Here is a 25592-nt window from a genome sequence, read left to right on the forward strand (position 1 = left end):
GCTGGTATGCGTGTACAAAATAAAACTGTCTAAATGTATATTTGTCTGCTATGTATCTGTTTAAACACTGCTGTAATGGCGATATAAAGAGAGAGAGATACCCATTTACTAATTCATAGAACCCCTTTCCACCTTTTCAAGTTCGTTATACATTTTTCTTTTCAAGCATCGTGTTCAGACATTGCAAATCATCAGTCTGAAGGTTAAGGGTTACTTAGATTTTTGCTTCTTCAGCATCAAAAAAAAGTCTAAACATTAATCTTATTATTAAACTCAGAAACACTATAACTGTCTGGTTGTGATCATAATAAAAGGCAACGTGAAAGGTGACTTAATTCCCAATGAGATTTCTCTATGTTCTCTATGACCTTTCTACAGTATATGCCATTAAGTCCTAGTTTCCAGCCATCATTACAGCACGGGAGAGGAAATCTCGTTTATCAGATGTGTGATGTACGTCTAGACAATCTGATAACAAACTACACACACAACATTTATGTTGAGAAAATTCAGCTTGATCTTTGTTCCCAAATAACATTGGATCAGATACATAGTTTACAGCATCTGTCACACACGTATTTAATCTGTATTACGAGTACTGAACAAGTTAGAGGAGGAGAAAATGTAGATTTACTGTTCATTGGAACTTTATTGTTTATTTAGCTCTGTCTTGATTCATTTTCATATTCAAATTTTTTTAAACAGCTGTGTGTCTCTCTCTCTCTCTCACACACCCACCCTCGCACACCCACATGGTAATCAGAGGTCATAATTGTACTGCTGGGACATGGGATGTCAAAGCATAGACAAAAGCTTATGTATTTAGCGATAGTTCTGTGTAAGTATCCTCGTTGGCGAACCATTTTCTGAAATCTTGTTTATAGTTTAAACAAAATGCACGACTCTTTTAAAACACCGTCTTTAAAAAAGGTTTTTTTCACCCTTAAATTAACCTGGTTAGAAGGTAGGATATGTAATACATATTTTCATTTTCTTCAGACATATTGTCACTTCAGTCTCCACAACGAATAACACCGATGGTTTTGACCTTTCTTTCAGTAAAAGAGAACAACGACATCATACAGCCTTGAAGGACTGTAGAAATGTTTTACACATCACAATGTTTTTCTCAACAACATAGCCAATAAATAGTTCAATTATTTCACAAACCTCAGTCTGCTCATTTCTTGACAGAAGGATTACACATCGATCATACACATAGGGAGCTACACATGCATAACATGTCCAAAATTCTAATACATCTACCACATTCAGTCACCAGGTCTAGTATTTTCTGATAGATTAGTTACACAAACTGATAATTACCACAGAAGTAATTTCAGAAACAAAGATTCACTTAAACCACAAATGTACACATTGGTAGGGATCGTTAAACCCTGAAACACACGACTCGTCCCTTAATTCATTAACATAAACACACTGTAAGCATTCTGGTCAGCAAACCCCCAGGAAACACATGACTCTCTCTCTCTCTCTCTCTCTCTCTCTAACACACCCACACACACGCACGCACACCCACACACCCACATACACACACACTTCAGACACTGTCACCAGAGCTCATAAATGTAAAACAAAACTCTCGATTCTTTTAAGCAGCACTTTAAACATTTTACATCCTAAAGGGTTAGGTTTAGAAGGCATGTAATACGCGCGTTTCTTATAAAACACCGTCTTTAAAACGTTTACCTCCTAAAGGGACCTATTTAGAAGGTATGTAAAAACTTTTTTTTTCTTTTTTTCTTTTTTTTTCTTTTTCTTTTTTACATTTCTTCGGGTATATCAATGTTTTAGAGTATTTATTTCAGTACATTTTTATTCAAAGTCATGCCATTTTCTCAAAAGTGCAATCAATAAAGTTTAATTTATTTCACAAGCTTACATTCTGCTCATTTATTTTCACATTCAACCATCATGTATTTTCTAACAGCGTAGCTATACAAAACAAACCCCTACAATCTAAATTTAATGTGTGGTTGCAAGATAAAAATTCTAATTTATTGAAATAAATAAATATTTAAAGTTGTACACATTATTTTGATGAGTTGTGTTGACATAATAATGTTGATAATTACATCAACTTAATATTGTGTGTAATTTCTGCGTTAATTGATTTAAAACAAAATTTACGTCGTAGTACATTTACATGTATTCATTTAACAGAGTGTTAGAGGACCTGTAGACTGAACAAATACTAAGGACATTACAATTTGAATATCATTTCACTTACAATTAAATTCTACAAAAGCAATGAATTTGGGGCATGTTCTCAATTGTGATATGACCAATAGTGGACTCGTGTATAGGCTACACCTGCTAATACATTTGATGGACTATTTTGCACTAGTACACGTAGCTAATGCTAGTCATATTTAGCAGTGTAATTTGAATATCTACACTTTAGTTTACCGTAGCAGTGGATAAGAAGGAAAAAGTTTCATTTGACAAATCTGTTCATCTAGAGAGGGCTTTTCATTTGTGCTATAGGAAAGATAAGCATGATTACATTTCTGCTTATTCATGTAAACCTCAACTACATTGTGTAATCCAATTTCATGTATTGATACATTTTTTATTTTATTTTTTAAAATCTTTTGTCATTCGCACACGTAGCCTTCTAGCTCCACAGCCTTTGGACTGTGGATAGTTCTATGAGAGAGATAAAAGTAGTAGACACAGAGTGTTTATTTTTTGTCTATATTGCTCATTTCATTCAGTGCTTTAACGTCTATAAATCCTGCAGAGATGTTACGTATGAGATTTGTAATGTAAATCACGCTGGATTTTACTTACTATTGTTATAAAACTTAAAGGCAGTCATTTTTCCTGGTTTAAAAGACTGCATTCTACTGCAGACAATCTAAATGGAGAAACGTAATTTTAAAAATGATTGTCAACTTAACAACTTGTGTTCATAATTATGGTCATTTAGTACATAACACTTAAATTCCTTTTAAATAATGTGAAAATAAAGTGCGTTTGTGTGTGTCATATTTTTGTTTGGATGTGTAATACACATGGCCGTACCATGTATAGTAACATTTGTGTCAGGAATGGATGGGAACCCGATTTAACATAACTAGTAACGTTTGTGTCAGGAATAGATGGGAACCCGATTTAACATAACTATATATATTTTTATGACCTACCTCAGAGAGTTTCATATTCTATGTGAAAAGAAAGAACGTGTGTGCAACTTGTGTGGGGTGTCTGGAATACATATGGCCGTACCAGGTATGGTAACGTTTGTGTCACGAATGGATGTGATCCAGATTTAACATAACTATATATATTTTTATGACCTACCACAGAGTGTTAGAAAGAACATGTGTGCAACGTGTGTGGGGTGGAAAACACATGGCCGTACAATGCATGGTAACGTTTCTGTCACGAATGGATGTGAACCAGATTTAACATAACTATATATATATTTTTATGACCTACCACAGAGTGTTAGAAAGAACATGTGTGCAACGTGTGTGGGGTGGAAAACACATGGCCGCACCATGTATGGTAACGAATGGATGTGATCCAGATTTAACATAACTATATATATTTTTATGATCATGACCTTTGATCTAGATATAGAGAGTTAGAATGTGTATCTTTTTGACCTTTGACCTATACCTGTCAAAACTAAGGTTACAATATATACCAACTATTTCTCTCTAAGGTGTTTACATGTCTGTAATACACGTTGATAATGCGACTAAAACAGGAGTACTCCATGTCTTAATTCGATTTGTGTTTACTTCGAGAATGACTTTAATCGAATTAATGTAATAAAAAATTGCTGTTTACATGGTAGTTTCTTAATCAAGAGTATTGTCTTAATCGGGTTAATATTGGATTATTGTTGTCCATGTAAATGTACTGACTGTGGCTGACGGATAGACTTTGGCTCTTTTAAAGGCAAATGTGCAGGGGCTTTTCATTTCTTGCCAAATGTGATGATTTATCACGTGCGTCCAGATGGCAGTCTTCAAAATTGTGTATTCCCTTTTTTGCATTTTAGAGAACTTGTTTTTGTATTTAACCATTTCAGGCATAAATTCTATCCATTTCTGAAATGGAACTTCAGCATCAAAAGTCCAGTAATCTTTTGGTTGGGGGAAAGGGACCCTGGCTCAAAATCAGCGTCATCACTACTGCCACTTGTTTCATGATCACTTTCATAAATAAACCCTAAAGCAGTCCAGATTTTGTGTATGTTCTATTTAACAAAAGTATATTGTGCTTTTGCAGTGATCTTCTTTTCTAGCTGCTCACTAAGCTCTGTCCAGATGCTCTGTTTAGGAGTAGCTATGTTGCCATTTTGGACTATGGCCTCTTTTGATGAACAGGGGACTGTGAAAATGGAATGCCTGTCGACTGCTGCTTTCTTGGGCATCTGGCATAAGCAAAACATAATTACCCACTGAAATAATCCCAACTCAAAAAATGTCATGTACAGTATAAACTTGTTTTTATGCATCACTGTATTTACCTGAATATAATGATATTGTAATATAGTAATCATATATAAGGATAATATATCTTATATTTGGACCAATATGGTAATGTTGACCCCTAGATGCACAACGTATTCAAAAAACTAACATGGGTCACATGTGCAGCTGTAATTAGCATTTCGTAGCTACATTAGTCGTATTAGTATTAGCGATGCGTTTTCTGTTCAATAAACATTGACAGTCTGACCTCTCTTGAATGTTGTACCATTATGCCTGAAATTATTGAATAATACAATTGAATAATAGTGTAACTGACAGTGTTAAAACATTGTACTTACACTGGCCAGAATTTTGATTTAGTAACTATATCGACCTTTCCTATACTAACTCTACACTCATTTCCACAATAGCATCTTGAACAGATGTGTCACTTACACCTAGTGGTGGCAGTGACGTGTAGCAGATGATACTCCTTGTAAATATATTAAAAGTTCAATTAGGAGAGACCAGTGAATGAAGTAAAGATAATTGTTTATTGAACAAATGATGAGATGATTAGTCTTGACAAAGTCTTCGGCAATTCGACGCTAAAAGTGTGCTCACACCGAGGAGATTTGCGCATAAAAGGGGGGGGGGATAATTACCTATAAATATTATTTTAATATCTCAAAAACCGAAGCAGCACAAACGAATTTTTTTACGGCACAAACTGAGCACAAACGATTGAGACTATTTTGCCGACGTTTTGCGCTGGTGGGGGGGGGATTTCACGCAGGTGAATATACGCGTGGTATATTATAACAACCATTGCCAACTTTGTATACAATTTCCATAAACAAATGCTGTTAATACTAATCGATAATATCGGGGGGGGGAATCGATAATATATGATCATTTGTTTCCCCCAACTAGTGTATTTAAATGCACGCACATAAATTGGTCATTATTATCTCGGTTTACGAAACGAGAACAACGCAGCATTCTACATGGAACGTTAAACGCAGACGCGAAACGTTTCGGATCTATTTTGAAGTGACACCCATTGGAAAATGATGTCCCCCGCTAGTTCGCCTTGCAAAATATTTACGTTTCAGGACACCAAGTGCTCCCCTGACCCCGTGTTCGAAGTAAAACCTGAATGTTTACACCCGTCTCCAGTTCCGATAGTAGTGGATAATGGATCTTTTCAAACGCGAGCCGGTTGGGCTTGCAAAGGAGAAGAATTTGCACTTCCGGGGCTGCTGTTTAAATCAGTGGCGGCGAGAAGCAGAGGAGCAGCACGGAGTGAAACGCAGGTCGGCAATGACATCCCGAATCTCGAGCCGCTCCGGTGGCTGCTTAAGAGTCAGTTCGACCGCAATGTAGTTGTTAACTTTGAGATCCAAGAGCTCATGTTGGATTATATCTTTGTTCATCTTGGGATTGGAACGGAGGTAAGACACGAGCTCGTTTATAGGTGTACACCAAGTACATCAGAACTGATTATATATCTCGTGCAACAATTTCACTTCACCTCCCTTATTACTACAACACAGTGCAACATTAGCTGGGTGAATGAAAATCCTCTAAGACTCAACTGTTCTAAATATCTCTGTTTTCTGTAACCAGGGTCATGTGGATCATCCACTGGTTTTCACTGAGGCTCCTTGCAACCCGCTTCACTGCCGGCAGATGATGTCTGAACTGCTTTTTGAGTGTTATGGAGTTCCTCGGGTGGCATATGGTGTTGACAGCCTGTTCAGTTTCTACTACAACAGCGCACAATGTGGTCTCGATAAACCTCGCACTAGCTTGGTGTTGTCTTCTGGATATCACTGTTCACATGTGTTGCCCTTCATCAATGGCAGGTGCAGAGCTTTGGCTTGTCTTCTGTTTCCCTCAATACTTTACACTGCCTAACGTGATCAAAGCCTTTTTAGCATAAAGTGTATACCAATATAAACAGCATAAAGTGGATACCAAGTGTATGTTACATTTATTATGTTAGGACATAGCTTCTATGATAGAAATATCTGAAATCATTTATTGCTGTAACTGTTGGACAGCTTGCTTTATACCCCCTGTTGAATAGGCAGTGGTCTCTCAGGAGCTGGATTTGAAGTATTCGGAATTATATATATATATATATATATATATATATATATATATATATATATATATACTACTACTTTTTTTTTTTTTTTTGGAAAAAAGATGCTAACATTTACATGCCGCAAATACCAAGTGCTCATGTTACAGTGAGGGAGATAGAAAATCAGTAGAGATATTGACAATTGACAGTAGAGAAAAGACAGGAAGATATGACAACAAGAAAAATAAAGAAGGGAAAAAATAGAAAAGAAAGGGAAAAAAATTCATTTTGATTACAGGTGTTAAGGTGTTAGTGTGTATGTAATTAATGATGGGCACATATTGTAGTTGATGGTTCAGGGTGGATGTAGCTATGTTTGTGTGTGCGCACGTGCATGCAAGAGCATCTATGTATGGGCAATCATAGGGTAACTGCATGAGATGTATGAAAAAGGAAGGAAAAAAGAATATATATATATATTTAAAAAAAAAAAAAAAAAAAACATTTCTAATGGACTGCCCCACACCGCACGGCCCCAGTGAGACAGGCTCCACGAGGAGCAGGTCACAAAAAGACGCTGTCAGGCCCTGGGCACGACCATCATCCCCACCCCCACCGGTTGCCCCCATCCCAGACAGGCCACCATCCGCACATCACGCTTACCCTATTCTTTTGTGTTTTTCCCTTCCTCTTTTTCCCTTCCATCAAAGATACAATGTCAGGCCAAAAGATTTGCTTAATGTACCTTAAGGCATCAATCAATGTACATATTTTTTTAAAGGGGAATATATATACACATATATACATACATACATACACACGGTGTGTTTCCACTGCAGGGACCAGGGTCTAAATTAAGTTCCAGGTAAAATATTTAGCCTTCGTAAAGTCCCTACTCTCGAGGTGGTAGTTTTTCAAAAGCCAGCAACTTTGGGGGGTGGGACTTTGGCGCTGAACATGCTGATTGGTTGAGTGCATGCAGCCTTTTTTTTTTCCTTTTCAACCACCATTTTTAAAAGTCTGTTGTGGTGCGTACAGTAACAGTTGTTTATTACGATTCGAATCAACACATTGATTGATTGAACACATTTCTTAAAAAATACAACCGATGGACCGATGATGAGGTTCATGCCTTATTAACTATTTATGCTGAGGACGAAATACAGCGTGAACTGCGACCGGCAATGAAAAAGTATTCTTAGAAATATCAAGTCGCTTAAGCAAGCTGGGCATTGTTCACACAGGAAAACAGTGCAAAGAGAAGCTCGTGTGTACGTTCGTCTCAGTCATCTCAGCAATAGCTAATAAAATTCTTTATTCTAATATTTTGAGATACTGGATTTTTTATTTCCATGGGCTGTAAACCATAATCATCAAGATTAAAAGAAAAAAAGACTTGAAATATTTCACTTTGTTTAATGAATCTAGAATATATGGAAGTTCCACTTTTTTAATTAAATTACTGAAAAAAATTTACTTTTCCACGATATTCTAATTTTTTGAGATGCACCTGTACATGTATACGTACAAACATACGTACAAACATACAAACGTATATATATATATATATGCATATATACAGCATCTCACAAAAGTGAGTACACCCCTCACATTTTTGTAAATATTTGATTATATCTTTTCATGTGACAACACTGAAGAAATGACACTTTGCTACAGTGTAAAGTAGTGAGTGTACAGCTTGTGTAACAGTGTAAATTTGCTGTCCCCTCAAAATAATTCAACACATAGCCATTAATGTCTAAACCGCTGGCAACAAAAATGAGTACACCCGTAAGTGAAAATGTCCAAATTGGGCCCAATTAGCCATTTTCCCTCCCCGGTGTCATGTGACTTGTTAGTGTTACAAGGTCTCAGGTGTGAATGGGGAGCAGGTGTGTTAAATTTGGTGTCATCGCTCTCACACTCCCTCATACTGGAAGTTCAACATGGCACCTCATGGCAAAGAACTCTCTGAGGATCTGAAAAAAAGAATTGTTACTCTACATAAAGATGGCTATAAGAAGATTGCCAAGACCCTGACACTGAGCTGCAGCACGGTGGCCAAGACCATACAGCGGTTTAACAGGACAGGTTCCACTCAGAACAGGCCTCGCCATGGTCGACCAAAGAAGTTGAGTGCATGTGCTCAGTGTCATATCCAGAGGTTGTCTTTGGGAAATAGACGTATGAGTGCTGCCAGCATTGCTGCAAAGATTGAAGGGGTGGGGGGGTCAGCCTGTCAGTGCTCAGATCATACGCCTCACACTGCATCAAATTGGTCTGCATGGATGTCGTCCCAGAAGGAAGCCTCTTCTAAAGATGATGCACAAGAAAGCCCGCACACAGTTTGCTGAATACAAGCAGACTAAGGACATGGATTACTGGAACCATGTGCTGTGGTCTGATGAGCCCAAGATAAACTTATTTGGTTCAGATGGCAGTTCAAGCGTGTGTGGCAGCAACCAGGTGTATATATATATGTGTGTGTGTGTATATGTGTGTGTGTATATATATATATATATATATATATATATATATATATATATATATATATATATATATATATATATATATATATATATATATATATATATATATATATATGGGATATATTAGGGATATACGTGGCATCAATCTGTATTCATTTTAAGTTTCAAATGGTTTAGGAATGGTTTCCAGTTTTCCTCGAACTGCGGCATACAACTTTTATGGAGAGCTGTGATTTTTGCCATGGATATGTATTCTACTATTACATTATTCCACGGATTTATATTGAGGAGACGCTTTGACTTGCAGTTTTGAAGAATTGTTTTCTTGGCAATGGTTAAAGAAATCAGCAAACTGCCCTTGTATTTGGTTGGTATGTTGATCAGTGTAAGGTCTCCAAGCAGACATAGGGATGGGGATTGGGGGATTTCGCAGCTCAGGATAGCCAAAAGTTTTTGTATGACTGACAACCAAAATTTTTTACATTTTTTTTTTTTTTACAAAACCAAATTGCATGTAAGTAATTATCTGTGTTGCCTATGGTACATTGTGAATAGATGTCAATGTCGACTAATCCCATTTTGTATTTTTTATATTGAGTGATAGGTGTTCTGTGAATGATTTGTATTGGATAAGCTGTAAGTTAGTGTTTGTTGTCATTGTGAATATATTTTTACAGATGTCTGTACAGAAAGCGAATGTGGGAGGGGTTGAAAGATCATGGTTCCATTTGAGTTTTGGGACATATATAGAGCTATCTGTATTAACTAGTAGAGTATATAATTCGGAAATAAAAAAATTTTCTTATCTTTAAATTGGATTATGTCCTCTAGTTTCTTTCGGGGATTTAAGTGTATTATCTGTAATGTAAATTTTAATTTTAATAATTGACTTAATTTGTATATATTGAAAAAAAAAGCTGGCTCACAAAATTTGTATTTTTGGGCCATATCTTTGAATGACAGTAAGTGATTATTATGGAAGTGATCCTGATGTGTAATTCCTTTCTGTTCCCATGTGTGGTAGTAAATAGGAGTCTTGTGAAGGTGGAAGTCTGGATTGTGCCAGATGGGGGTATATTTACTTGGTGTTAGAGTAGAATTGGTGATTCTCACAGCTTTCTACCAGTCTGTCAGAGTTGTAGAGATAACTGTTTTTAAAGCAGGTGTGGTTCTTGAGCAAAGTGTTGAGAATGGCAAATCTGCAAGTTTTTTACAGTTTGTTCCAGTTGTATCCATGAGATTTTATTATTGCTTTGATGAAGCCATTTCACTAAATATTGCAGTTGATTTGCAAGATAATAATAAGAAGAAAAAATTGGTGCTTCTAAACCTCCTTGAGATTTATTTTTCTGTAATGTAGAATATTTAATTTTTGCTTTTATTCCTCCAGTAAAAATAGGAGATTTGAAGAGTTAAGCGATTGAAACCATTTTTCTGTAGGCAAGATCAGGAGCATTGAGAAGAGATAAGTAATCTGAGGGAGAATTTTCATTTTGATAGTTGCTATTCGTCCTATTAATGATAGAGGAAGATTCATCCAGCGTCTAAGGTCATCATATATTGTTTTAAGCAGTGGCGTGTAGTTAAGTGAGACCAATTCTGACAGACTGGAGGAGATACTGATGCCTAAGTATTTAATATTTCCCACACGGATTGGAACAAGTGAATCCTGAGCTGCAGATTCCCAAGCCTCATTAGAGAGCAGAAGTATGGTAGATTTATTCCAATTTATTTTGTAGTTTGATATTTTGGAAAAAGTATTAATAACTTTAAATGTTTCCTGAAATGAAGGTTTAGGGCTCTGCACATATAGTAGGATATCATCCGCATAGATGCTAACTATTTCTTGTGTGTTTATGGTATTGTTCTGTCTTATTGCTGTTGTGAGCAGTTCTATAAATATGGCAGACAGTGAAGGGGAGATTATATATACGGCTTCATAGGTCATGACTTAAGCAGTTATATGGTAGCATTGTTTTCTTATTATTATTATTATTATTATTATTATTATTATTGCTGGTTCAATACTGATACTAGTATTTGGTCTGTCTAATACTGTAGGTTACTAATTTTGTTATTTTGTTGCAATCCTTATTATTATTATTAGTAGTAGTAGTAGTGGTGGTAGTGGTGGTAGTAGTATTAGTAGATTGTTTATTACTGTGCTTGTGTATACAGATTGGATGCTGTTAACTGTAAGCGAATAAATGTCGGAGGAAGCCATGCTGCAGCGTATATGCAGAGACTTCTCCAGCTGAAATATCCTGCTCACCAGGCAGCCATCACACCCAGCCGTATGGAGGAGCTACTGCATCATCACTGCTATGTCGCTGTGGATTACCAGCAGGGTAAAGCTTACATACCCATCATCCCAATTACAGTTGTCAAGATACCATAAACATATCTTACGATACTATACCAGCTGAAGTATCACGATACCAAGTAGTATCATGGTGCCACGCAATATTGTGTTAATTTATAATTCAAATCTACAAAATGATCCAAATTTACAGAAATACATAGATATAAATGAAAACAGACAAACTAGATTTTCCTCTGAATACGTTATTAATGACAATGAATAACTGGCTATTGGAAAATCTCAAGAACAATCATACAGTTGGCAAACAACTAATTCAGTGTGCCACATATTTAATCTATTGTTCCCTAGAGCAATAAAATCATTCAAATGTAAGTTGTCCTCAGAGTGAATTTGGAAATGAACTCCAAAAAAATCATAACATTGGGAACGTTCGCTCGCTTACTAGCAAACTAGCAAAATGTTTCATAATGAAATTCCAGGACTTTCAAGGAATTTTAAAGCACTTTTTTTGTTTGTTTTCAGGCACTATACAAGATATGCCATTCAAAAAAAAATTTATTTCTTCTTTTTTAAATTCCCAAAATAAATAAATATAATAATAATAAACAACCAATATATTTTCTGTTTCTGTTGTCAGACAACGGAACGAGTATGATATAGTGACTGAAACACTGCGCATTAAGACTGCATGTTAACCAGCTGTCACTTGCCAGCTATTTCCAAGTTGCTGCTTTGCACTGCTAAAATCCTGATTTTATAACCACGACGTTGTCTGACAAAGTCATCACACACATGAGTTAAACACAACGGCTGTGCTGTGATTTCGGCTATATTTACATGTGAAATGATCAGTCAGAAAGTTAGAAGTGAATGAATGTGCTGCTCCTCTCTGCCACTCACTGAACAGAGCAGCCACAGAGAGAAGTGTGTCTGCGACAGGAAAGCAGAGCTGTCTCTGTCAAAATTAGTGAGTGAATCGTGGCGGGGGGGTGCAGTAGGAAGTCATATTTTAATTGAAAGTATTGTATTCATCTTCTATTGAAAATAAACACTTTAAAGTTATTTAGCGATTTCGTATGTATTTACTTTTTATAATTCAACCACTTTTAAGCACCACTGGATAGAAAATGGCTATTTTCAAGGTTTTCCAGTACTTAAATTTCAAAAAGCCAAATTCAAGCACTTCAAGCACCTTGTACGAGCCCTGATTTTAGTATTTACACACAGCAGTTAGCATAAGGTTAGCTCGCTTGGTAGCAAACAGGAAATCTTTAAGATTAAGAATTTAGGTTAAATGAAGTGTCACTAACCTTTGTGTACTGTATTCTGCAAAAAGCAGTGGGATGTGTCATTTTAGCGAAAATAGTATTAATTGCTGCACATACAACATTACTTACGGTACTACCGTATTGACGATACTATCGTTTAAAAATATAGTGAAGCTTTAGTATCGTGATACTACCATAGTACCGGTATACTGTGCATCCCTACTTCCAATGCATTAAACATTAACATTAGCAACACTGACCTGAGACTAGGTGTCATAGAAATCATAATTGATGAATGAAATTTTCTCTGTCAAGCATGACAAATTTTTGGTGTTTTTGGTGAATTTAGCAGTATAAATGAAGTCCACAACTGAACATTTGCCCTGGCGTAAAAAGCCTTTCCTCTTAAAAGAAACATTGTGTTCTGGAAATTTCCCTATACAGAGCTGGAGAAGTGGCGTAGTGCTGAGTTTTACGAGTCTGAGGTTCACCGCATGCAGCTGCCATTCTCGGGGAAGGTAGCAGGGATGTACGCTAGCGTGGAGGAGAGGCAGGAGAAACGAGTGCAGCAGCTTCGCAGGCTTGAGGAGATGAGCAATCGGCACAGAGAAGAGAGACTGCAGCAAGATCAGAAGAGACTGCACACATTGCTTATGGTGCAGGTACACATTACGCACACATGCTGAGCCCTGCAGAGAAATGGCCAATAATAAAGGCCCTGTTGTGTTCTCACAGTGCCACACATCCCTTTTCTGCTTTCTCTATGTAGGAGCTGTTGGAGGAGGGCGCAGTAGAGCAGTTTCACAGACGACTGATGGAGCTGAACATGGACTCAGCTGAGGAACTACAGTCTTACATCCACAAGCTCAGTCTGAGTGTGGAGCAGCATAGACTAGCTAGAGCAGAGGTATATATGTATGTGGTCTGTGAGTGAAGCCTGAACTAGACATTGAAGTGATGCATTTCATGATGTAGAAAGTTTTACTACAATTAAAGATGTCCAAAATGGGCAGCAGGTAGGACTGGTACCTCACATCTCTGGAGTTTAGAGTTAGACATTTTAATGATATACATTTTTATGCATTTTGCTTTGTTATAATAATATTAGTAATAGTAATAATATTTAATATTAGACTATGGTCTGTCTGAATGCTCGATTCTGATTGGCTGGAAGGTATAATGCAAAGGTAGTTCCAGTCAGTTTAATCACCCTTCCAAATTAATGCACTGTCTATAAACAACTGTAACCATAGCAACATACAGTTACAGTTGCATACAGTAGTTACACTCACAGCTTCATTATTAGTAGAGATGCGACACAGATGCAGGTAATTTACACACACACAATATCTCTCTCTCTAATAACTATTTATTAAAATTCATTCAAATAAATATCATCATCTTGCAAAACTTTATTTCTGTGTATAATTTAGAACGGGCAGAATTCTAGATCTAACGACCTGTATATAAAATAACTAACAAAAATTAACCGTTATTTTTATCCTTTCAGTCAAATTTTGCACTTGAACATAAATGACAGCTTTTACTTGTCAATTCTGGCAAGTCACTATGGGAAGCAAGATAATCCACCGCTCGTTGTGCATTAAAATCATGTAATGCACACCTAGCTGTGGATTATCCTTTACATAATATAAACATAATATTTTGTGTTTATCAATGCAAATATTTTATTTCAGTAATATATTTATTTTAATAATATAACATTATTACAATATTATCACAACAAGCTTCATTCAAACACATTTATTAAGGTCCTGGATATTTGTATACAATTTGTTTAGGTTTAGTGTCTGTTTAAGGTGTGTTTTAAATAAATTCACTACATGGTGATGTGATTGTATTTGGCATAGTACTTCCCAAAGCATTTGCCTGCTACGTCATTGGCTAGTAAAACATAGATGCATTATCATAATGGGCATGGACACTGTTTTAGATCCCATGCAACATCTTTGGCTTTTTGAATGACTGTTGTGATTAACCCCTTAAACACCCAGGGTCGATCTGTGGGCAGTGTTACTTTTACTGATAAAGTTTTTTTAATGATAAAAACAAAACAATAAATAAATTAAAATAAACCCTTGTGACATTTCCCCTCAATGAATAGAAATGAGTGAAAAATGTCAAATGGTTGATTAGGCATTGTTGGTCTCCACTTGTTCATTCAGTGTAAATAAATGTAAATGATTATGGATGTAGGAGTGTGTATTTTGAAATGTGAGTTCAGAACTTTGTATCTTTGGATAGTAAATTTAAAGCTAAATACTCTAGCTCTCTTTTTGAATTGGGAAAGTCTGTGCTGTGTAATGATCTAGATCTGATTAATAGGTAAGTGTGTGTGGTTGTTTTTGTCCTGTGTTCTTAGATTGCAGAGTTGGAGCAGACTGTGGATGAAGGTGACATGGAGATTGATGTAAATAAAGAGAGCTGTGAACCTGAAAAAGCTGATAATATCCAGGTGATGTAATATTATTTCTTTATACAGCATTATGAAATAACTGAAGACCATGCGTGAAGCTCCATCTTCTTTCTAGTTCATTTCCAAAATTTCCTCCTTCTTATTAATTATCGTTAATTATGCTTGAACTAGTTTGGGTTATTTTTACTCCCTCCTCATGTTTGGTCTGCAGCCAGCGTTTAACATGGCAGAGTACCACCAGCTGTTTGTGGGAACCGAGAGATTGCGGGCACCAGAGGTCCTGTTTCGTCCTTATCTGATTGGTGAAGAGCAGATGGGTCTTACTGAGGCGCTACAGTTTGTACTAGAACAGTGAGCTCATTTCTTACATTTCTGACCTAGCATCAGGTTGATCAACTTCAAATACTCAAAGATTAGTCTAAAGTGGTTATCACATCATTCACTACTTGTTATTTTTAGTAATGTTTGACAGTTGTACATCACAAAATGTTATTTAGTGTTTGAATATCTACCCTTATTAGATGCAAATTAATATACATATAATTTACAGTGAGAAGAGTTTCTTTTAAAAATCATCTGGCCACCAGAGGGCATTGTTTCTCACTAGGAATCTATTCTCTTTCACTTTTGTAAACCCAGTCAAGTTATTGGTGACTTATTCACTAATCATTAAAGTCATAAACAAAATCACATACATTCATTCTCTTCTCACCGTTTGCCACTTTGTGATTTTTATATCCAAGCTAAAATATTTAATTAGAGGATTAAATTAAATATTGGAAGTTTGTTTTAATCACACAGCTCTATTTTTAGTTCTATCTTTGCCTTATGAGATGAGGCTTAAAAATTTAGGTTCTTCTTATTTTCCGATTCTGATTAAATGAAATATGATTTGTTTACTGAATTTGGTTGGTAATTTTGTTGAATTGTTGCTTAGAATTGTGTGTCAAACTATCTTTGATATTAAATAATGATTGCAAAGCCTAAGTGTATGTATGTAGTGGGCTTTGTTGCTCAGAAGAGCACTGTATTTGTGTTGTGCAGGTACTCTCCAGAACTGCAGGCAATGCTGGCTGAAAATGTTTATCTGACTGGAGGAAACCTCCTTTACCCTGGAGTTAAAGAGAGAGTTGAAAGAGAACTGCTTGCTATTAGGCCCTTCCAGTCACAATTTAAGGTAACAGTGAGATACACTGTGCTTAGTAGTAGTGTTTTTATTTGCAGTAGCAAAAAGTGTTTAGAAGAGAGAAAATGTAACGGAGGGGGAAAAAACATTATTTAGTTAAAGCTGAGCTTTTGGCAGCAGCACAACTGGAAAAAAAAAATCATGCAGATACAGGTCAACGGCTTCAAATGGCCAGATTGGTTCAAGCTGCCAGGAAGGATATAGTAAGGATATAGAAGATGTTTTCTTATCATGTCAGTAATGAAAGACCATTTTGTACATGTCTGTATGGATGTTCAGCTCTACAGATATGTCAGTTAATCAATAGTAAATGTCTTTCACTAGAGCTGTAGACAGTTTATTATGGTGTGCAGTTTAATATGAAAATGTAGTGTACATGCAGTGTATTATTTTTGTAACAAGCTTATAAACTCTGTTGCTTATAAATTCAAACATTTCTGCAGATTTGAGTTAAATGTCAGTTCAGTGCATGTTTTCTCATTTATTCATTGAATCTGTTGGTCCACTGGCATACGCTAAGGTCTTTGTGGTAATATTCTCTTGTTGTCTTGTGTTGACACTTCTGAGTTCCTGTGGTTCATTCTCTCACGTTTTCCACTGTTCTAACATGTGCCAGTATCTACCAGTGTAAATATCCATGAATGCGTCAACATTCTTATAATTGGCAAAATGTTTTAAAAATGGCAACATAATTTATATACTAAATTCATCTTAACTTAGTAATTAACAATATTGGCATCAGACAATTTACACAGCGCTCCCTAAAGAATTGCGGTGACATTAAGATTTATACAGCATGGAGAACAACAAATTTTTTTTTTTGTCTTTCCCAGGTCTCATTGGCATCTCAGCTGTCTCTGGATGCCTGGTTTGGGGCGCGGGAGTGGGCTTTAAGAAATGTGGCTGGATCTCATGGCTGGATCAGCCGCCAGGACTATGAAGAGAAGGGAGGAGAGTACCTCAGTGAGCACTGCTCATCCAACATCTTCATCCCCATGTGGATCAGCAAACCAATAGCACGCAGTAATGAACTGTCATTTTCACTCTCGGAGCATGCTCAGGATGTTAGCGCTTCAACTACAAGCTTGAGCACTGATGTGGCCTGTGACCCAAACAGTGAAACTTCAGGGGTTACAGTGTTACAGTAGACTGCTTGCATGTCCTCTCATATTCCCTGTTCAGAAGTTGCCCCATAAAAATGCATTTATAACTCTCTGAAGTGCAAACACAATGACAGTGATTGTATTATGCTCGGACTATGTCTGGTCAGACAAATCACCATTATTTGCATTTTGTCTGGAGCACTGGATACTGAGATGGTGTAGTTTTAGAACAATATAATCCCATTTTTCCTTTTCATTTTAATGTTGCTTCTTTCTGCAGCCCTCCTGTACAGTGCATATAACTTAATCATCCAAATGAGCTTATTCTTAGATTTTCTGGAAAAGGACAAAAATACTGCTTAACAGGTTTTTCCTAACAAAGAGAAAGCACTGAAAATAAATAAACATGTATTTTTGTAAATTTAGTGAATGCATAGTGAAAGTACATTCAGTTTTCAATAAAGTAGGTTTTGAACTGATACCAGTTTGTGGAAATCCTCCTTCAATTTCTGTGGCTGTTTGTTATTCATTCTAACCTTATTGACACACTCGCTGATTTATGAAGACACATGGCGACATGTCTAAGCAAAGCTATGAGCTATGATAACTGCTTTATCATTGTAGTTCTTTTGCCTAGTGACTCTGTTGCAAATCTATCTCTTGTCATTGAGCATCCTTACTGAGAGAGCCTGTTAGCTTGAGGTAAGCATTATCTGTAACTTTGAAAAGAGGAAATTACAGCTCAAAATAGGCAATAAAAGTTTAGCAAGTCCTGTTTTCTTCTGGGAATTTAGTACACCACAGGTAAAATAACAGGAACAGATCTGCTTAATATTTTTAGTTTGGGAGTCTGACTAGATAAACCAATGACTATAAGCTTGACTTTTTGTTTTAGAAATATTTATTAATTTTATTTTTTTTTAAAATAAGACATTTTATTACTTCTGAGCTAAACAGCATAATTAATTACTGCATTTAAACAAATTAAATGACGGATGAATTCAAATACATTATATGGCCAAATGTTTGTGGACACCTGGCCATCACACTCGTACATGTTGTACATCCCATTTCAGATTCCCTCCTTTGCTGTTGTAATAAGCTCCTCTCTTTTGGGAAGGCTATTCCTCTAGGGTTTGTGCTCATTCAGCCACAAGAGCATTAGCGATGTCAGGCGCTGATGTCGGGCGAGAAGGCCTGGCACGCAGTCAGCATTCCAGTTCATCCCAAAAGTGTTCAGTGAGGTTGAGGTCAGGGCTCTGTGCAGGCCACTTGAGTTCTTTAACTCCATGCTTGGTAGACCATGTCTTCATGGAGCTCACTTTGTGCCCAGGGGCATTGTCATGCTGGAACAGGATTGGGCCCCTTATAGTGAAGGGAAACTGTAATGCTGCAGCATACAAAGACATCCTATACAACTGTGTGCTTCCAACTGTGTGGCAACAGTTTGAGGATGACCTACATATGGGTTTGATGGTCAGGTGTTCACATACTTATGGCTATATAGTTTATCTGAGCTGGTGTATGAAGGTGTACAAATATATTGCAATATCCATCCCTGCCAACCTGACACAGTGCTGACTGTGATTGTGTTCTGTGTCTACTTTTATAATAAATAAATGTCAAGAATCATAAAAGTAGACAGATAAATCAGATAAAACAATTGACTTGCAAACCCATATATATTGTTATCTGCTATAATTGTACACTTGGAAGCTATATGTGCATTTTTATATGAAAAACTATGGAAAACAACAAAACATATTTGTGTTTTTATCTGAAAGAACTCATCAGACCTTATCTGAACTCAGATGTTGTCAGCATGCAAAAAACATCTGTTTCATGTATTTTTATCTGCTAGAGTCTTAAGTCTGGAAGCTCTATTCTCTAAGCCTAACAATAGACAATTAGCCTAGAGGAGAAATTTATGCAAAAATTCTAGTAATCTAAAAGTGGTCTAAATGAAAAACAGTTGAATTCCAAACCTATCTGCATTGTTATCTGTTACAATCTCATGTTTAAAAGCTGTATGTGCTCTAGTTTCTGTAACCCTAACCCTAAAAGTAGCCAATTATCGTACAGGTGTAATGCATTAAATCATCATCACCATCATCATCATCCACAAAAAGAATTCAATTTCACACCTATTTGTGTCATGAGTTTCTAGAATTTTCCGTTTGGAAGCTGTACATCCTCTAGTTTTCATAACCCCAACCCTAATGCTAGTGCTTAAGCCAGTGCAATACATGCAATAATGATTGGGAAGTGGTACAAGCTCAATTCTAAGCCTAGCACTTATGCCTATAGATGTGATATATGCAAAAATTTGCTGAAAATCATAAAAGTAGGTTACATGAAAACCATTTGGCTTCCAAACATTTTTGCATTGTCATCTGCTAGAATCTTATGTTTGGAAGCTGTACATGCTCTGGTTTCTGTAAACCTAACCCTAGCCCTTAATCCTAAAGGTGTAATACATGTTGAAACTGTTAAAGGTCAAAAAAGTGATCTATGCAAAATGGGATTCCACACCTGTTTACATTGGTATGTACTAGAATCTTACATTTGGAAGCAGAAGTGTCTGGTTTATGTAAACCAATCCTAAACCTAGACCATGAGCCTGTATGTTTAATACATTCAAAAATGGTTATAAATCATAAAAATAGTGTACACAAAAAACAACTGGCTTTTGAACCTCTTTGTATTGTTATCTGCTGAAATCTGAAATTTGGAGGCTATGTGTTCTCTGGTTTCCTTTCATGATTTTTAACCATTTTTGAATGTATTACTCCTGTACAGTAGGCCTAGGGCTGGAGTGTCCAAAGTCCGACCCCAGGGCCAAATGCACACAGATCCCACAAAGAGATGTTAATTAGCTTAAGGCTTCTCTCTTAAAATGGATAATAGGTGGCCCGTTGGCCACCTTCTTGCAGTTTTTCCTTTTACCTGATGATGGCAGCAGACTGTGTTAACACAGTTATCTAATAGAGCCTTTTTTCTCTGATTACACCTGCAAATTAATTTACTGAATGATGTTTAGTCATGGCTACAGACAAAAAGTAAAAAGTCAGAAGGGGAGATTTTAAATAAGCTGGAAACAAGAATACTTTTTTATTCAAGAGGCATAGCAAAAGCATGTGTCTCATATGTCAAGAAACTGTTCCAGTAATTAAGGAATTTAATCTCATGAGGCATTATCAAACAAATTCTAGGCAATGTAAAAAAATACTCAGAGGATGAGAGGGCAGAAAAATAAATAATTATGTAGTTTTTTTTTTGCATAATTCATAAATAGTATTTTGGTGACTGACCCTTAGGCATTTTGATGTGTGGTCTAATCTGGTCCGCTTTGAAAAACTTTTGGATACCCCTGGCCTAGGGGATAGGTTTGGGGATAGGGTAAAGGAAACAAAAGAGTACAGCTTCCAACTTAAGATTCTCGTTTTGTGTTACTACTTTTATTATTGTCACATTTTGTGTATGTATTACACCTGCAGACCAGATTAGGTTTAGAGTTACAGGAAGCAGAGAATATACAGCCTTTATTCTAGCAGATTATCTTCATTCTAGCAGATAACAATGCGAATAGGTATGATAACCATTAGTTGCATATGTAACTGTGGATAACTGACAGGTGTGCTGTTTAAACACCTGGATACCATCTTGTGGGCATGCGCACTCATACTGAAACCTTAACACAAGGTTAAGGTACAATACTATATGACATAGTATTTGCTATAACATATAGTACCAACAATAGCTTTCCCTGAAAGCTTCTCACTTTGTTCTCACTGGGTCATCCATGGTTTTGAGTGACAGGGAACCCTGGTGGGTAACCATTGTTCACAGAATTCACATTTAGAAATGTAACTAGCATACTAGCAGTGCTTTCTTTTGTCAGTCTCTTGCTACACAACATTGGAATACTGTACATTACCTAAAGACTGGATCGCTAAGAACAGTTTACACTCAAGTCTATCATTAAACAGATGGAAATTTCAGTTTGATATGATATACTTACAGTTAAAACTCTAATGATGCACATATGCAAGTTTCTGTTAACACAGTTAGAAATATTTGACTCTATAATAAACAGTATAAGAAAAATTGTGTATGTTTTCCCTTCTGAGTCTGGTTCCTCTGAAGGTTTCTTCCTCATGTCATGTCAGGGAGTTTTTCCTTGCCATTTTCACCTATGGCTTGCTCATTAGGGATAAATTTAAAGTTGGAATTTAAATGTTATAGCCAGATTTCTGTAAAACTTCTTTGTGACTGTCCTTTATAATAATAATTTAAAAAAGCACTATATAAATAAAATTTTATTAGAATTGAATTGAATGACCTTAGGGTTCAGACACAAGTTCATTCTGGAACCAGCTGGTCAGTATTGCATGCAGTGCACGCTTTTTATCAAAGCCAGCAGTTCTCCCTTTTGCTGCGGTGATATACAGGATTAGGGCATTGTACATTGTACATTGATGCACATTTCAGCTCTGAAGTGTATCATGGCATGAACAAAAGACATTTCTGGGGACCTCAAGAAAAGAGTTCTTGATGCTCATCAGGCTGGAAAAGTTTACAAAACCATTTCTAAAGAGTTTGGACTCCACCAATCCACAGTCAGACAGACTGTGTGCAAATGGAGGAAATTCAAGACCGTTATTATCCTCCCCAGGAGTGGTCTACCAACAAAGATCACTCCAAGAGCAAGATTTGTAATAGTCCACGAGGTCACAAAGGAACCCAGGGTAACTTCTAAGCAACTAAAGGCCTCTCTTACATTGGCTAATGTTAATGTTCATGAGTTCACCATCAGGAGAACACTGAACAACAATGGTGTGCACGGAAGGGTTGCAAGGAGAAAGTCACTGCTCCCCTAAAAGGACACTTCTGTCTGTCTGCATTTGCTAAAAAGCACATGGACAAGGCAGAAGGTTAATGGAAAATGTTTTTTGGACAGATAGAATTTTTGGTTTAAATGAGAAGCCTTATGTTTGGAGAAAGGAAAACACTGCATTCCAGCATAAGAACCTTATCCCATCTTTGGAACATGGTGGTGGTAGTATCATGGTTTGGGCCTGTTTCGCTGCATCTGGGACAGGATGACTTGCCATCATTGATGGAACAATGAATTCTGAAGAATACCAACGAATTCTACAGGAAAATGACAGGACATCTGTCCATGAACTGAATCTCAAGAGAAAGTGAGTCATGCAGCAAGACAATGACCCTAAGCACACAAGTCGTTCTATCAAAGAATGATTAAAGAAGAATAAAGTTAATGTTTTGCAATGGACAAGTCAAAGTCCTGACCTTATTTCAGTAGAAATGCGGTGGAAAGACCTGAAGCAAGCAGTTCATTAAGGAAACTTCATAGACTTGAATCTGTTCTGTACTGAGGAATGGGCTAAAATTCCTTCAAGCCGATGTGCAGGACTGATCAACAGTTACCGAAACTTTTAGATGCAGTTATTGCTGCACAAGGAGGTCACACCAGATACTGAAAGCATAGGTTCACATACTTTTGGCACTCACAGATATGTAATATTGGATCATTTTCCTCAATAAATAAATGACCAAGTATACATTTTTTTGTCTCATTTGTTTAATTAGGTTCTCTTTGTCTACTTTTAGGACTTGTATGAAAATCTGATTATGTTTTAGGTCATTTATGCAGATATGTAGAAAATTCTAAAGGGTTCACAAACTTTCAAGCACCACTGTATCTACAAAAAGTTGAAAAGCTTCATTGGTGGACTGTCTCTGTTTCTCACTCCCTCTCTCCTTTTTTCTGCCAGCCCTATCTCTCTCCCTTTTTTCCTCATTCTCCACCCTCTTTCTTGATCAGTCTCTTTGTTTCCCTTTCACCTCTCTCTCTCTCTCTCTCTCTCTCTCTCTCTCTCTCTCTCTCTCTTCTCCTTCCCCACCTTTATCTCCTGCAACATTTTTTCCTCCTGTCTCCTTTCGTTGATCATTGCAACTATGCTCCGAACCATCTATGATCATGCCAGGAAACACCCTGGAGTAAGTTTTTATTACTCTTTTTGCTTGTCTTTAAAAGAAATGTGATATCACATTTGTTGTGCATTTTTTGCTAACTTTGTCTTTATAAGGGAACAACAGGCATACTTTATGAAATAAGGTTTTTTTTTTTTAATTGACCACAGATAATGCAATCAAAATTAACCTAATATTGCATAATATATACATTTGTATGTCATATTATATTCATAAGCTATCATCTATATCAAGTGTTGGTAGACTCTTAATATAATTGTATCCTAAAAATTTTAATACTAACCCATTCTCTCTTGCACTCTGTTTCAGCTCATCCCACAGTTTTTTTTCATAACCCTGGGAATTGGAGGGGCTGCACTTTATCTTGTACGTCTAGCCAAGGGACCCCATGTTACGTAAGGACCACTCAGTGCATTTTATTCATATGTTTCTTGTTTAATTCTAATGGTCATGTATTTCATTTCAATCAATAAAATATAATTAAATGCATAAGCAGAATTTGGAAATAGGAAATGGTTAATATCTCATGGGTATGAGGTGCTTTTGTCTATAAATACTAGATATCAGATATCAGAGAAATATCTGCTGTTATTTAAAACTTTGCTAATGCCTCATTTGTCCTATGGTGGTATTGGTGTTAAATGACTGCTTTCCCCACATCATTAGATGGAACAAATCCAACAACCCTGAACCATGGAATAAGCTCAGCCCTACCTATCAGTATAAGGTGTGTGTGACAAGTATGAACTTCCTTTTAACCATTATTTTTGTTTAGAGGCTAAATTAACATACATAATATAAATCTTAGTCTTTTCAGTGTCTTAATTAATTAATTGATTAATTAATAATAATAATAATAACAACAACAATAATAGTTCCTTATCCTTTAATGGTTCATTATTTGTTAACTTATTTTCTTTTGAATATAGCAAAAGATGTTTGGAGTTGCATTTAAAGCTTTCTTCAATGTCCATTTCCTTAGTTTTTTGCTGTAAACACAGACTACAAGAACCTGAAAAAGGAAGGGCCTAACTTTTAAAACGCCAAAGATGCCGATACTCCACCTTGAAGATATTCCACCTTGTTGATTTACACAGTTAAATTTAAAATTAAACTGAAATGATATAAAGTCACAGAAAACATTTATTTGTACTCTTGATAACTAAAGTGAACTAGCAATTGTTTTTATTGTTCAACTGTGTTTATTGCTCTAGTGTGAATGCTCTGCATAGCAAATGGATTGATTTCTGCGTTCAGCCAGTAAGCACATTCTGTTTGATATTTGTGTTGAGTTGCTAAGCTGTAAATGCATGTAGGGTTAATAAATGTAAACTGATTTCTTCTGAGGAAAATAAATATGTCATAATGGTATGCAGTAAAAAAAAAAATCATCATAAATTGCCGTACATTTCATTCATTTGCTTCCAAAACACAAGAAATTAATGTTTCTCTGTAATTTTTGCAAGTGTTTTTCCTTCCTCAGTAACCCAATATTTAAAATAATATGACCAAATTCTAATTACTGTAATGATAGACTTAGATATTGTTTGACACTCTGAATTGAAATATATTCTCTTTAATGGTAAATTAAATTCTGATCAACAATAAATATATCCTGCATGTCGCAAAAAAATGAAAGTAAAGTTATTTTCTTAAATATCAAGCTCACATTAGGCTTACATGGCTGTCTATACAGAATGATTTAGAACATATAGATTAATGTTGATTGCTGATTGACTAAGAGAGGAAATAATTGTGACCATGCAATGTGGTTTGTACTATAATACCAATATTCCACAAAGGTTATACAATGAGGTATATTGTATACTAGCAGTATATATATTTAGTATTTTTTGTAGATATCTAAGAAAAATTTATTGTCTGGATTTTGACTGTTATAAGTGCCACACTAATAAAAAAAATGTCTAATATGTACCCTATATGTTTAACATAATGTGTCTTTATTGGTCAACATGGGGGTGGGACATCTAAAGGAAGGATCAGACGCCAGGCTACCATCTGTCTGTGCCTTTCATGTTTGAATAACACTCAAGTTGTGTGATGATGGATGTGTGGAATTTTCTCCTCATTAATGGTGATTAGATGAGAACCAGGACAAAGGGGCAGCTGGACGTATTGATGTTACAGTGTAAACCTGACTAAGTGCTTATTTCAAAGCTCACCATTCATGCTGCCATTGCATAAGTGCACAATTATACATGTGA

General features: G+C 36.1%; 2 protein-coding genes across 2 annotated transcripts; both read left to right on the forward strand.

Annotated features, from left to right (window-relative positions):
* The first annotated feature begins 5497 nt into the window (after window positions 1–5497).
* On the forward strand, window positions 5498–17828 carry actr5 (actin related protein 5). Its single transcript, XM_053624756.1, has 9 exons — window positions 5498–5905; window positions 6081–6319; window positions 11211–11380; window positions 13068–13285; window positions 13393–13530; window positions 15007–15099; window positions 15272–15411; window positions 16105–16237; window positions 17080–17828. The coding sequence occupies exons 1-9, from the start codon at window positions 5522–5524 to the stop codon at window positions 17392–17394; spliced, it is 1830 nt and encodes a 609-aa protein (XP_053480731.1). The 5' UTR covers window positions 5498–5521; the 3' UTR covers window positions 17395–17828.
* A 5395-nt stretch (window positions 17829–23223) lies between these two features.
* ndufa4l2a (NDUFA4 mitochondrial complex associated like 2a) lies at window positions 23224–25307 on the forward strand. The gene is made up of 4 exons (XM_053623914.1): window positions 23224–23373; window positions 23677–23762; window positions 24034–24094; window positions 24350–25307. The coding sequence occupies exons 1-4, from the start codon at window positions 23332–23334 to the stop codon at window positions 24404–24406; spliced, it is 246 nt and encodes an 81-aa protein (XP_053479889.1). The 5' UTR covers window positions 23224–23331; the 3' UTR covers window positions 24407–25307.
* Window positions 25308–25592: the final 285 nt, after the last annotated feature.

Source organism: Ictalurus furcatus, chromosome 5, assembly GCF_023375685.1.
Source record: "Ictalurus furcatus strain D&B chromosome 5, Billie_1.0, whole genome shotgun sequence".
NCBI lineage: Eukaryota > Metazoa > Chordata > Actinopteri > Siluriformes > Ictaluridae > Ictalurus > Ictalurus furcatus.